The sequence below is a fragment of the Hemitrygon akajei genome, chromosome 28 (genome assembly GCF_048418815.1).
Source record: "Hemitrygon akajei chromosome 28, sHemAka1.3, whole genome shotgun sequence".
In the NCBI taxonomy this organism is placed as follows: Eukaryota; Metazoa; Chordata; class Chondrichthyes; order Myliobatiformes; family Dasyatidae; genus Hemitrygon; species Hemitrygon akajei.
Genome location: NC_133151.1, coordinates 15798558 through 15814066, shown reverse-complemented (window position 1 = coordinate 15814066; position 15509 = coordinate 15798558). Strand labels below are relative to the sequence as shown.

General features: G+C 44.7%; 1 protein-coding gene across 2 annotated transcripts in view; it reads left to right on the top strand.

The window, feature by feature from the left end:
- LOC140717706 (solute carrier family 22 member 6-A-like) overlaps positions 1-15509 on the top strand; it is a 42937-nt gene that overhangs the window by 2187 nt on the left and 25241 nt on the right. For both annotated transcript variants that reach the window (XM_073031379.1, XM_073031377.1), the window contains exons 2-3: positions 5805-5908; positions 7861-8015. In XM_073031379.1, the coding sequence (XP_072887480.1) occupies positions 5805-5908; positions 7861-8015 (259 nt within the window). The remainder of the gene's footprint in view (positions 1-5804; positions 5909-7860; positions 8016-15509) is intronic.

Here is a 15509-nt window from a genome sequence, read left to right as displayed (position 1 = left end):
GTACAGAGCCCTGGTGAGACCACACCTGGAGTATTGTGTACAGTTTTGGTCTCCAGGGTTAAGGAAGGACATCCTGGCTGTAGAGGAAGTGCAGCATAGATTCACGAGGTTAATTCCTGGGATGTCTGGACTGTCTTACGCAGAGAGGTTAGAGAGACTGGGCTTGTTCACGCTGGAATTAAGGAGATTGAGAGGGGATCTGATTGAAACATATAAGATTATTAAGGGATTGGACAAGATGGAGGCAGGAAATATGTTCCAGATGCTGGGAGAGTCCAGTACCAGAGGGCATGGTTTGAGAATAAGGGGTAGGTCATTTAGGACAGAGTTAAGGAAAAATTTCTTCTCCCAGAGAGTTGTGGGGGTCTGGAATGCACTGCCTCGGAAGGTAGTGGAGGCCAATTCTCTGGATGCTTTCAAGAAGGAGCTAGATAGGTATCTTATGGATAGGGGAATCAAGGGATATGGGGACAAGGCAGGAACCGGGTATTGATAGTAATTGATCAGCTATGATCTCAAAATGGCGGTGCAGGTTCGAAGGGTCGAATGGTCTACTTCTGCACCTATTGTCTATTGTCTATTGAACTGCGGCTGAGGCTGTGGCCTGCTCTGGCCAATCGGGCTTCGTGTCTGCGGGCTCCCCAACGTCTTATTCCTATGTGCTGAGCCGCGGCTGGGGCTGTGGGCCTGCTCCAGGCTTTGTGGCTAAGGACTTACTTTAGTTTGAAACGCTTGCTTTTATTGTTTGCATGAATTGTCATTTTCTCTCTCTCCCTCCCCACATTGGGTGCTTGTCCTTCCTTCTTTTAATGTTTGTTGTTTGTGGCTGTCTGTAAGAAGATGGATCTCAAGACTGTATAATGTATACATACTTTGACAACAAATGTACTTTGAACTTTGACCTTTGACTGAAGACTATTTATTGTCATTCATCGGTACACAAGTGTAAAGGAGAATAAAATGATTGTTACTCTGCATCCGATGTTTCATTAAAATACACAATACTCAATAAATATAAATACACAAGATAGCTTATAGACATAGACTGATTGTACAGCCATAAAGTGACACTATGCACAGGACTGTCAGTACATAAGGTGACTGACAGAAAATGACAGAGTAGGGGTGGTTGGGGGTGTGGAGGGGTGGACTAGGGGGTGGAGGTGTTGATCAGCCTCACTGCTTGGGAAAAGAAACTGTCTTTGGGTCTGGTGGTCCTGGCGTGGATGCTAAGTAGCTTCCTCCCTGATGGGAGTGGGGCAAACAGTCCATTAAGAGACAGATAGAAACAATGACGCATTTTAGAAAGCCTATTTGATAAATAATCAATATTAATCTTTTAAAAACTTAATTACCATCTCTCCTACCGAGACATAGGTTGCCGAAAGCTGCTCTCCAGAGTCCTCTGTCCTGGGCCAGTCTTTCGAGTTTTCCCGGGTGCAGCCTGTCTTCGAACACCCTTCCTCTCCCAGGGATGAGGTCCTCAGTGCTGCTGTTTCTGTAGCTCTGGGCTTTTATGAGATGAGGTTGCTAGTTCCCTGTCCAACTCTCCTCTTTCACAGCCGGGCTCGGGACCATCAATGGCGGAGTTAGTACTTTAAAAAGCCGTTTGAAAAATAGCGTCATTCCTAAATAGTAATATTACTATAGCCAGAATCGGGTTTAATATCACCAGCATATGTTGTGAAATTTGTTATCAGTACAACGCAATCACAATAAAATCTATAAATTACTATATATATAGCAGACGTACCCCCAATTTACCCGTTCGTCTAGGGTGAACCGCCGTCGCCCTGCCAACAGTGCAATACTTCGGTGTAAAAACGGTGTAATGCCCCCCGGTACACGCTCGCAACACAAATACCAGACAATACGCCAAAGGCGAGTAAATAATTACAACTTTATAGTTATTTCTTAGTGAAACAGATACAGGTTATCAGTCTGTGCACATAATATTTTAATACATTGGAGCTCACGCCTCCAGTTTCATCCAGAACGACTTTTGAGAGAGAGCAGAGAAAACAGTGCTCCCAGCACGTATCCCTGGAAGCAACAAAAATGCCACACCTGTCCATTCAGGGCCCCAAACAGTCCTTCCAGGTGAGGCAACACATCACCTGTGTATCTGCTGTGGTCGTCTATTGTGCTGAGTGTTCCCGATACGGCCTCCTCTACATTGGTGAGACCCGATGTAAATTGGGGGTCCGCTTCCTCGAGCACCCCCGGAAAGTGGAATTTCCTGGTGGCCAAGCATTTTAATTCTGATTCCCATTTCCATTACGGCATGTCAGTCTGTGTGCCTAGATGGGGCCACCCTCAGGGAGGAGGGAGCAAGTCCTTATATTCCATCTGTGTAGCTGCCAACCTGATGGTATGAACATCCATTTCCCTCCTTCTATTCCCTACTCTGGCCTCTTACTTCTTCTCATCAGTCTATCACCCCTCCCCCTCGGGTGCCCTCCTCTTTCCCTTTCTCCTATGGTCCACTCTCCCCTCCTATCAGCTTCCTTCATCTCCAACCATTTACCACCTAGCTTCACCTCTCATCTTCCAGCTATCCGCCAACCTCTCCCCCTCTTCTTATTCCAGCTTCTTCCCCCTTCCGTTCCAGTCCTGAAGATTCGGTGATTCTCCGGGTGCAAGTGGGGAGGAATGGGGGGGGGGGTGGGCTGATGCTTTTGCCACGACTGCTGCAAAGATGGGGGAGGGGTTTATCAGGGTGTCGATGTGCTATCATTCATTCTATGGGGTCTCTTGTTTGTTGGGTGTCTGTGAAGAGTATGAATTTCAGGCTGTATTCTGAGTACATTTTTCAACCTAAATGAAATGAATTTGAATATGCATCATCCAATGTCATGTGTTCTTGCAACCATCTCACTTCTGTCTGGTTATAAGAATTCATTCACTGCGTCACTTGGCAGTAAAGATAACTATTGTGCGTCGTATTAATATTATGTAAAGAGTCGAGGGACAGCACTGCATGAAGTGTGCTGACAGAATTATTGTGCATGCCATCTTGGGCACACAAGCTATAGGTTCACCACACCTGCTCTGGATCAACCCTGTCAGATATTAGTGTAGAAAAGACCATAAGATATAGGAGCAGAATTAGGCCACTTGGCCCATCGAATCTGCTCCACCATTTCATCATGGCTAATCCATTTTCCCTCTCAGCCCCAGTCTCCTGCCTTCTCCCCATATCCTTTCATACCCTGACCAGTTAAGAATCTATCAACCTCTGCTTTAAATATACCCAATGACTTGGCCTCCACAGCCACCTGTAGCAATGAATTCCACAGATTCACCACTCTCTGACTAAAGAAATTCCTCCTCATCTCTGTTCTAAAAGGATGCCCCTCTATTCTGAGGCTGTGTCCTCTGGTCTTAGATTCTCCCAGCTTAGGAAACTACCTCTCCACATCCTATCAAAGCTTTCAACATTTGATGTTTCTTCTGGATTCCAGTGAGTACAGGCTTAGAGCAGTCAAACACTCTTTATGTGCCAAGCTATTCAATCCTGGAATCATTTTCCTGAACCTCCTTTGAACCCTCTCCAGTATTGGGTTGGAAAAGGAGCGCAGAAAGGAGGGTGGCATGGTATTTTGGTGGTTAGCATAACTCTATTACACTGCCAATTCCCGTCGCCGTCTATAAGGAGTTTGTAACTGCGTGGGTTTCCTCTGGGTGCTCTGGTTTCCTCCCACAGTCTAAAGACATAAAACTAATCGACTCCGAGAAATGTGTATAAACTTTGTTTTTGTGCGCAAGGATGACGTGGTGGCATGATGACGTATACCATTCATGTACTTTTACATATAACCCGTTATAGATTATGGAAAAATCAAGAAATGCTTAATCGAGCAATATATTCACAATATTACTCAAATATTCCTGATACATTTTCTACATAAACAGCTCCCACATTAGTTTTAGGGTTAGTACGTTGAGGGCACGCTCTGTTGGCGCAGGAAGCATGGTGACACTTTCAGGCTGCTCCCAGCACATCCTTGGACTGTGTTGGGTCATTGATGTGAATGTCACATTTCACAAATAAAGCCGATCTGTAAATTTTTATCTTTAAATCTTCCTCTGTCTGGACTGTGCAAAGGTAGAGTCATAGAGTCAAAAAGCACTACAGCACACACGCATCCTTCAGCCCATCTAGTCCATGCAATTATTCTGCCTAGTTACATTGACCTTCACCTGTCCCATAGCCCGCCATACCCCTCCCATCCGAATTTCCCTTAAATATTGCAATAGAACCTGCATCCACAACTTCCGCTAGCAGCTCGTTCCACACCGAGTGAAGATTTCTCAAGTTTCTCTTAAACACTTCACCTTTCACCCTTAACCCATGACCTGTGGTTGTAATCTTACACAACTTTAGTAGTAAAAACCTGCTTGTATTTACCCTATCTATACCCCTCATAGTTTTGTATACCTCTATCAAATTCCTTCTATGTTCTAAGGAATAAAGTCCTGAACTACTTAGTCTTTCCTTATAACTCAGGTCCTCAATTCCCAGCAACATTCTTGTAAATTTTCTCTGTACTCTTTCAATCTTATTGATATAGTATTTTTACTGATATCTTCACATGATCTTAGATCACCTGGACGATACAAACTGTTTGTTGACTATCGCTCAGCATTCAACCCCATCGTTCCCACAACTGTTAAGTTACAGAACTTGAGCCTTTGTATTTCCCTCTGCAATTGGATCCTCAACTTCCTAATCAGAAGACCACAATCTGTGCGGATTGGTGATAACATCTCCTCCTCGCTGACAATCAACACTGGTACACCTCAGGGCTGGGTGCTAAGCCCTCTGCGCTACTCTCTCTATACCCATGGTATAGTTCACATCTATAAATTTGCTGATGCATTGTTTGTAGAATCTCAGAGGGAGATGAGAGGACGTACAGGAGTGGGATACACCAGCTAGTTGAGTGGTGTCGCAGCAACAACTTTGTACTCAATGTCAGTAAGATGAAAGAGCTGATTGTGGACTTCAAGAAGGGTAAGACAAGACAACCAATCCTCATAGAGGAATCAGAAGAGGAGAGAGTAAGCAATTTCAAGTTTCTGGATGTCAATATCTCTCAGGACCTAACCTGGCCCCAACATATTGATGCAGTTATAAAGAAGGCAAGACAGCAACTATACTTCATTAGGAGTTTGAACAGATTTGCTTTGTCAACTAAAACACTCAAAAACTTCTAGAGAAGAACCATGGAGAGCATTCTGACAGGCCACATCACCATCCGGTATGGGGTGGGGGTGGGGGGCTACTGCACAGGATCAAAAGAAGCTTCAGAAGGTTGTAAAATCAGTCGTCTCTGCTTGGGCACTAGCAGCCTCCAGAGTTTCCAAGACATCTTCAAGGAGTGATGTCTCAGGAAGGCGGCAACATCCATTATAAGGAGCACCACCACCCAGGACATGCCTTCTTCTCATTGTTACTGTCAGGAAGGAGGTACACAAACCTGATGGCACACACACTCAACGATTCAGGAACAGCTTCTTCCCTCACCTTGCTATGTGATACGGAAATTTCATGGTGACTTTCACGACCAGTGGCCCAAAATCCAACAGATCCACCCAGAAGTATTAAGGAAGCAAAATTTTTGTGTTCCAGTACTATGACTCTGATTCCGAATCTCATCTGACTTGCTGAGTTCCTCCAGCATTTTGTGTGAGTTGCTCTGGATTTCCAGCGCCTGCAGAATCTTTTGATTTTCCGCTTCTAATTTTGCCCCTTTCTCAGGGTGTCCTCAGTGACGACCACTTGTTTTTTTTTTTGGCAGTGGGACCTCGTGTGTGAGTGGAAGTCTCTGAAGAGGATGGTGCAGTCCATTTACATGATGGGACTGATGATCGGGGCCAGTGTCATGGGCAGGATGGCGGACAAGTAAGTTGAGTCGAATTGATTGTCACACAGTGCATGCGTGCGTAGATGCGATGAAAATATTACTTGCAGCAATATCAAAGGCACAGAGCATCTGCTACACAGCATGCACGCCAGGACCACCAGACTCAATTGCAGGCTGGGTCTGTGGGCTGAGGGATGGCAGACGAGACGCAGAGAGCATCCTGACAAGCTGCACCATCGTTCAGTACAGAAGCTGTGTGTGCGATGGGCAGGAAGTCTCCACAATGGGTAGTCAAAATTGCCCCACACATCACAGATGGGGTCCTTCCAGCACCTTTCTGTGTACATATTCTTGCTGGTGGGTAGGCTGGTGCCAGTGATCTGGAGCATCACACTGACCTCCACATTACCATGGTGCCTCAACAGTAAGGACTCACTAAATACTGTAGAGAACCCTTACTAGGTCCCCACCATTCTGATTGTAACTGAAAAGTAAATAAAGTGCAGATATTGAAAATGTATCAATAGAGAAAAAAGATTTAAAGACCATAAGACAGAGGAGTACAATTAGGTCATTCAGCCCATCAAGTCTGTTCCTCATTCCATCATGGCTGATGTACCAACCCTCTCAAACCCATCTCCTGCCTTCTCCCCGTAACCTTTGATGCCCTGACTAATCAACAACCTTTACTTTAAATATAGAGTCACAGAAAAGTACAGAAACAAACCCTTCAGCTCATCTACTGAGCCATTTAAACTGCCTACACTTATTGAGCTGCACTGGGACCATAGGCCTCCATATTCCTACCATCCACATTACCTAACAAAACTTCCCTTAAATATTGATATCGAGCTTGTATGCACCACTTGTGCTGTCAGCTTGTTTCACACTCTTCCCCACCTCTGAGTGAAGAAGTTTCCCCTCATGTTCCCCTTAAACTTTTCACCTTTCACCCTTAACCCATGACCTCTGGTTGTAGGCCCACCTAACCTCAGTGGGAAAAGCCTGCTTGTATTTACCCTATCTATACCCCTCATAATTTTAAATACCTCTGTCAAATTTCTATTACATTCCAAGGAATAAAGTCCTGACATGTTCAATATTTCCTAAGAACTAAGGTTGTTCAGACCCAGCAATATCATCTTATCCAATAACTTGATCTCCACAGTCTAAAGCAATGAACTCGATGAGGTCACCACTCTGTGCTGTACTAAGCACAGGAGTGTCTGTACATAAAGTAACTCTGACAGGAAATGATAAAGCAGTGGGGTGGGGGTAGGTTAGTGGGTGGAGCTGCTTGGGGTCTGTAAGGATATTGTATATTCCATCTGCGACAACGCGGGTTTCCTCCAGCCCCGGGCATTCCAAAGATGTTGGGGTCAGGGTTAGTAAATTGGGGGCGTGCTCTGTCGATGCCAGAAACATGGCGACACTTGGAAGATGCCCCCAGTCCATCCTTGAACCGGGCTGGCTGCTGACGCAAACGACGCATTTTGTTGTATGTTTTGAAGTTTTGCTATCTATGAGACAAAAAGTCATAGAAAAGTGCAGCTCAGAAAGTGGACCTTTGGCCCATCTAGTCCATGTAAACCACTTAAACTGCCTAATGCCATCGACCTGCACTGGGACCAAAGCCCTCCATACCCCTCCCATCCATGCACCTATCCAAATTTCTCTTAAACGAGCTTGCATGCACCACTTGTACTGGCAGCTCGTTCCACACTCTCACCACCCTCTGAGTGAAGAAGTTTCCCCTCATGATCCCCTTAAACTTTTCACCTTTCACCCTTAACCCATGACCTCTGGTTGTATTCCCACAAAGCTTGCTTGCACTAACCGATCTAAACCCCTCATAATTTTGAATGCCTCTATCAAATCTCCTTTCAGTCTCTTATGTTCTAAGGAATAAAGTCCAAAACTATTTAATCTTTCCTTACAACTCAGGTCCTCTGTACTCTTTCAACCTTCATATTGTTTTCTCTATTGGCAGGTATGGGCGGCGGACAATATTGCTTTGGTCGAGCTTCCAGCTGGCTGTCTGTGGGACATGTGGGATGTTGTCCCCGTCCTTAACCCTCTTCTGCTTCTGGAGATTTCTCTGTGGCACGGCAATGGCAGGCATCATAAGTAACACTTACTTCTTCAGTAAGTAAATCTTCTGGAATTTATTCGCATCATGTCAGTGCTTAGTACAGCAGCTGCTTTGCCCGTGACCCCAAGAAACTGCAGAACGTTGACCCTTGACTTTGGGAAGAGGAATGGTGCATATGGAACACTCACTCCTGAATCAACGGTGTTGAAAGGTTCAATTTAATGCCAGAATAATGTATACAATATACATCCTGAAATGCTTTTTCCTCACAACCATCCACAAAAACAGAGGCGTGCTCCAAGAATGAACGACACTTAAATGTTAGAACCCCAAAGTCCCCCCCAGCTCCCCCCTTCCGCAAGTAAGCGGCAGCGAGCAACAATCCCCCCTCCCACCGGCAAAAATAAAGCGCACCCGCTACCAGCACTCAAGCATGAGCAAAACAATAGCAAAGACAGACTTGCAGTTACCCCAAAGACTACATTGTTCACCCGATAATTCAACATGCTGCAGGTTCTCTCTCTCCTAATAAGGGAGGAAGAGGTGACTACATTTTCAATGAGCAGGGAGACATTACAAACAACTCACTGGTTTACAATGTTAAAAGTCCGTACCGTCCCTGTTGAGGTTGAAAGGGTTGAGAGCTCAACCTCCTAGGTGTGAACATCACCGACAACACTGAACAACGATTTTGATTTCCTGAATATTTTTGGGTGCGTTTGATTGATTTTGGGCTGCTGATCATGAAGATCATCATGAAATTTGCCTATCAAGCACCAATTTTTTTGAGATCGCCTCCATTTGTTATCTCAATTCATAATTCAAGTCAATTAAAATGTTGCCCATGATGTAAGCTGAAGTTTTCTATCTTGTCCAGGCATGCTTACGCATTCTTAGGCAGGGTGGATGCTGCATGGCAGGACAGGTTTTAGGAAGCTAAAAATTTCCATGAAGGATTTTGATGTTTGAGACAGAGTTTTTTTCTGAAGAATAACTGATGCCAAGATTAAATCTTTTTTGGTCCACAAACCAAACAGGTCATCAATGATGGGCAATTCGAATAACTTCTAGTGGGACCAGAGAAAATCACATGGAAGGCTTTTAGGAATGTTGCTGAAATTTTTCTTGGCAACTGCAGAGCACCAAACTACGTGCAGCTGGTTAATAAGATGCATCAAGCGTACAAATCATGAAGCACAACATGTCACTAAAGATTTATTTTCTGCATTCCCATTTAGACTTCTTCCCTGCACATCTTGGCGTTGTCAGTGACGAGCATGGTGAAAGGTTTCACCGGGACATTGCAATCATGCAGAAACGGTATCAGGGCAACTGGAATCCATCAATGCTGGCTGATTATTGTCAGACACTAGAGCGAGAAGCCCCAGACATTGAGTACAAATGAAAATCAGCAACTAAACATTATTAGCTCAGTTCAACTATTGCAAAGCATCAGCACCATTCTGCAATTCAATGCATTGTATTTAATTACAGTTAATTTCTTGTTTCTCCAAATTCCCATGTGATACAAGTGGTCTCAAATTATATTTGTGTTCAGCTTTAAACAGTCTATCAGAAACAAAACAACTTCCTGAGGAAGCAACACCTCCAAAAAACTTGTTGTCCCATGTAGCCTGCCCTGATCTAATCACATAGACAGCAGAAGGAAGCTCACTAATCCTTTAGGAGTCCAGAGAAGATTATTTTACAAGAGATCCATCAATAGCAGGGTAGAAACTGTCCTTAAGCAACACACACAAAATGTTGGAGGAACTCAGCAGGTCAGGCAAAGACTATGAAATGGAATAAACAGGCATTCCTGGCCATTACCAGAAGGAAAGGCGGAGAAGCCAGTATAGGAATAATGGAGTGTCACAGTTACAGAGAAAGTGCAGTGCAGGCAAACAATAAGGTGCAGGATTAAAATGAGGTAGATTGTGAGATGAAGAATCCAATTCATCATTGTGTGCTGTGACGTATGACATCTTCATCATGTACCTTGGGGGATCGTGGTCACATGACCATGACTGTTCTTGGTAAATTTTTCTACAGAAGTGGTTTGCCATTGCCTCCTTCTGGGCAGTGTCTTTACAAGACGGATGACCCCAGCCATTGTCAATACCCTTCAGAGATTGTCTGTCCGGCATCAGTGGTCACATAACCAGGGCTTGTGATCACACGGCTTTGCGCGACCCTGACTGGGAGCTAAGCAGGTGCTACACCTTGCCCAAGGGTGACCTGAAGTCTAGCAGAGAGAAGGAGCACCTTACACCTCCTTTGATAAAGACGTATCTCCACCCCACCACCTCATCAGTTTAATAGTCTGATAACAGCGGGGTATAACTGTTCTTGGGCCTGGTGGGATGTGCTTTCAGTTTTGTATCTCCTGCCCGATGGGAGAGGTGAGAACAGAGAATGTCTAAGGTGGGTGGGTTTTTGGTTACGCTGACTACCTTACCAAGGCAGCGGGAGGTGTAGACAGAGTCCGTGGAGGGGAGGCTGGTTTCCGTGACGTGCTGAGCTGTGTCCACAACTCCCTGCGGTTTCTCGTGGTCACGGGCAGAGCCGTACCCAGCCAGACAGGATGCTTTCTGTGGTGTGTCGATAAAGACAGGGACGCATGTTAGCCTAACGCCAGCAACCGCTGATTGGGGTTCAATTCTCGCCGCTGTCTGTACGGAATTTGTTCATTCTCCCTGTCATTGTGTGGGATTCCTCCCACATCGCAAAGATGTACAGGTTAGCGTCAGTGAGTTGTGGGCTGCTCTGTTGGTGCTGGAAGCGTGCAGACACTTGTGGATTTCCCAAAATGTTTCAATGTTTGATATACAGTACACGTGGCAAGTACAGCGAATCTGATTGGTGAGGGTCAAGCGGACAAGCTGAGGCTTTGGTGAGGGTCAAGGCAACAGGCTGAGGATTTGGTGGGGGTCACAGCAACAGGCCGAGGCTACACCTGCTCATTCACCTCCTCCTTCACCTCCGTTCAGGGCCCCAAACAGTCCTACCGGGCGAAGCCACACTTCACCTGCAAATCTGCTGGGGTCGCCTATTGTGTCCGGCGCTCCCAATGCCATCTCCTCTACACTGGTGAGACCCATCGTAAACTGGGGGACTGCTTCGTTGAGCACCTCCTCTCGATCTGCCAAAAGCAGAACTTCCCCGTGGTCAAACACTTTAATTAATTAATTTAATTTAATTAAAGCTATTATTAATGTTTTTTGAGATAGTGATTTAGATGCATATCATATTTTTACTGAGTTAAGTATTGTATGTAATTAGTTTTGCTACAACAAGTGTATGGGACATTGGAAAAAAGGTTGAATTTCCCCATGGGGATGAATAAAGTATCTATCTGTCTATCTATCTATCTATCTAATTCCAATTCCCATTCCCTTTCCAATGTTGATCCATGGCCTCCTCTTGTGCCAAGATGAAGCTACCCTCAGGGTAGAGGAACAACACCTTAAATCCCGTCTGGGTGGCCTCCAACCTGATGGCATGAATATCAACTTCTCCTTTTGATAAATAAAATTCCCTCCCCCTCCTCTCTTCTTCTAATCCCCATTCTGGCCTCTTATCTCTTCCTGTCTGCCTATCACCTCCCCCTGGATCCTCTCCTCCTTCCCTTTCTTCCATGGTCCACAGTCCTCTCCTACCGTAAGACCATATGACATAGGAGCAGAATTAGGCCATTCAGCCCATTGAGTCTGCTCCACCACTCCATCATGGCTGATCCCAGATCCCACTTAACCTCATTCACCTGCTTTCTCGTCACATCCTTTGATGCCCTGACTGATCTGGAAATGATCAGCTTCCACGTTAAATATACCCACAGACTTGGTCTCCACTGCAGTCTGTGGCAAAGCATTCCACAGATCCACTACACTCTGGATGAAAAAAAGTCCTCCTTTTCTCTGTTCTAAAAGGTTGCCCCTCAATTTTGAGGCTGTGTCCTCTAGTTCTGGATACCCCCACCATAGGAAACATTCTCTACACATCCACTCTATCTAGTTCTTTCAACATTCAATAAGTTTCAATGGGATTCCCACTCACCCCCGTATTCTTCTAAATTCCAGTGAGTACAGGCCCAAAGCGACCAAACCTTATATATTAACCCCTTCATTCGCGGAATCATCCTTGTGCACCTCCTCTGGACTCTCCAATGACAACACATCCATTCTGAGATATGAGGCCCAAAACTGTTGACAATATTCCAAGTGCAGCCTGACATCAGATTCCTTCCTCTCCTGCCCTTGGACTCACCTATCACCTCAAGCTATCCTCCTTCCCCTCTTCCCCACCTTTGTATTCTGGCATCTTCCCCCTTCCTTCCCAGTCTTGAAGAAAGGTCTCAGCCCAAAACATCAACTGCTTATTCATTTCCATAGATGCTGCCTGACCTGCTGAGGTCCTCCGGCATTTTGTGTGTGTTCCTCTGGATATCCAGCATCTGTAGAATCTCTTGTGTTTATGACTTACCAAGACATTGTCTGGACTTGGGAGCGTGAGTTACAAAGAGTGGCTGCATAGACTAAGATTTTGTTCACTTGAATGAGGAGATTGAGGAGTGACTTGACAGAGGAATAATAAGATACAAGCAGTTCCAATAGCAGAGTAGTTAGCATTGTTAACGCTGTTACAAGAATCACCTCTTGTAGTAGTGATCAGGGAGAATCTGTAATTCCCGACAAGTATCTTTATTGTCTCAACAGAAGAACATGTGAACTTACACAATGAGCTACGTTCTCCTGACCCTCCATGAACAGTCAAGAACAGAAAATATATTACCAATTAAAAAGGAGTTTCTGCCACATGTTCCTCGTAGTCCCGTTTCGAATCTCCACGTTCCATGGGACACCTCACAGCTACCATTCTTGTACTCCTACAGAGTTACCACCACCAGCACATTTGAATTTATACGCATTCCTTACCAATTGAAATATTGCATTCTTGTGTCATTGGGAGTCAGTCATGTGTCTGACCTTTAACACCTTTTTATTGGCTCTGCTCCAGGCATCCATTATTGCCCTCTTCCCAGCAGGTGATAATCGGTAATTTATGGCTCTCTGTTCTCAAAGTCAGCAACCAGCTTGAATCACACAGGGCAGATACAGACTCCAACAGTCAAAAACCTGCATGTTATATCCAACTAAAGATCACCTCACAGATAGCTTCTTATATGGAAATGATCTGTAGTCCAGCAGAATACCTGAAGCATCATTGTGTCTTCTTGAAAACACTGATTAAGCCAATCAGTTTAAGCTCACAAAATGGAGAACAGAGTGTCTTCACAAAATGGCAGCCTCCATCTCCTTCGGCCTCATGCTGAGAACAAAGACAATTGGTCTGCCTGCTTCCACGTCCTTGGTTCATTCAAATTCACTGATTTGTCAACAGCAGTTCTTTCTGGCCAACAGCAACAAAAGCAATATTTTCTTTTGTTTTAACAAGTTTACTTTCTCCATTCCTGTTCAGTAAGCGCTTTTCATTCTTTGTGTCATTCTCCATGGAGTTCAGATGGCCTTCAGTTTGTGCTTTACGTAGTCTGGAATGTTGCTCTCTCACACATGTACCTCCATGTCTCACAAATACCGCATCTCCATCCTGACCAATGACAACTCCAGGACCTCTTCATTTTGTGCAGTCTGCTCTTTTGTAATGGACTTTGTCCCCTGTGTCGTATTTATCATTGTAGGACAGACCTGTGCCCTCAGTGCTCTTCAAATTCTCTCTGAACACTCCGCTTCAGTGAGAGCCTTCCTTGACGCATGCAATGCTGAAATATGTTTCTAGTGCCCTCTAGAGAGGTGGTCCGTCGACCAGCACCGAAGGAAGGTTTGGATTCTGGCCGATCACAAGCTGATAAGGGCTATAGCCATGTACATTGTGCATGGCATTCTTCACCATAAGGGCCCAGTCAAGAGCTGTGTTCCAATCACAGCCATTGCTTTTCTTTACCTTCAACATTATTTCAGTAAGTGTTTGATTGCGTTGCTCCAGAAGTCCATTACTCCAAGGTCTGTATACCAGAGTTGTCTTTGTTTCAATGTTAAAGTTCTCTGCTGTATCTCTGAATTCATCATTATAAAATTCACCACTGGATACTTTCTGAGGTGGGCCATGCAGACTTATCCAGGAATGGATAAAGTTTTTTTACTATCTCTGGGGGTCTCTTTGTATTTACGATGCTACCAGCACTGAAACGTGTGAACTTATCAATGATGTGAAAATACCACACTCCTTGCTCCAGTTGACGTAGGTCTACAGCTACGGTTCCATTGCATTCAGATGCTAGTGGCAGACCAACCGCGGGCTTGGGCTTGGGTTTTCCAAATCTTTGGCATGTCTCACAGCTGTGAACTATCTGCTTTAGAATGGAAAAAATAATCTGCTTCTTTGTTTTCTGAACCTCTGAGCAGTCCCTGAAGTCTATCATGTCCAAACTGCTTGAGAAGTTTGAGCAACACTTTGCATTTCTCATCTGGGGTCACGTTCTCTGTGACAATTAGTACTTCATTCGCATGTTGATTCTCAGTAATGTCTTTATCGAGAATGTGCACACAGTAACGTCCAGAGCTGGTGAGCTTAAGGGTGCGTCCATACTACACTGGATAAATCCGTAACCGAAGCTTTTTCTCTTCCTTTTTACCCTTAACCATATAACCATATAACAATCACAGCACGGAAACAGACCATTCCGGCCCTCCTAGTCCGTGCCGAACTCTTAATCTCACCTAGTCCCACCTACCCGCACTCAGCCCATAACCCTCCACTCCTTTCCTGTCCATATACCTATCCAATTTTACCTTAAATGACACAACTGAACTGGCCTCTACTACTTCTACAGGAAGCTCATTCCACACAGCTATCACTCTCTGAGTAAAGAAATACCCCCTCGTGTTTCCCTTAAACTTTTGCCCCCTAACTCTCAAATCATGTCCTCTCGTTTGAATCTCCCCTACTCTCAATGGAAACAGCCTATTCACGTCAACTCTATCTATCCCTCTCAAAATTTTAAATACCTCGATCAAATCCCCCCTCAACCTTCTACGCTCCAATGAATAGAGACCTAACTTGTTCAACCTTTCTCTGTAACTTAAGTGCTGAAACCCAGGTAACACCCTAGTAAATCGTCTCTGCACTCTCTCTAATTTATTGATATCTTTCCTATAATTCGGTGACCAGAACTGTACACAATATTCCAAATTTGGCCTTACCAATGCCTTGTACAATTTTAACATTACATCCCAACTTCTGTACTCAATGCTCTGATTTATAAAGGCCAGCGTTCCAAAAGCCTTCTTCACCACCCTATCCACATGAGACTCCACCTTCAGGGAACTATGCACTGTTATTCCTAGATCTCTCTGTTCCACTGCATTCCTCAATGCCCTACCATTTACCCTGCATGCTCTATTTGGATTATTCCTGCCAAAATGTAGAACCTCACACTTCTCAACATTAAACTCCATCTGCCAACGTTCAGCCCATTCTTCTAACCGGTATAAATCTCCCTGCAAGCTTTGAAAACCCACCTCATTATC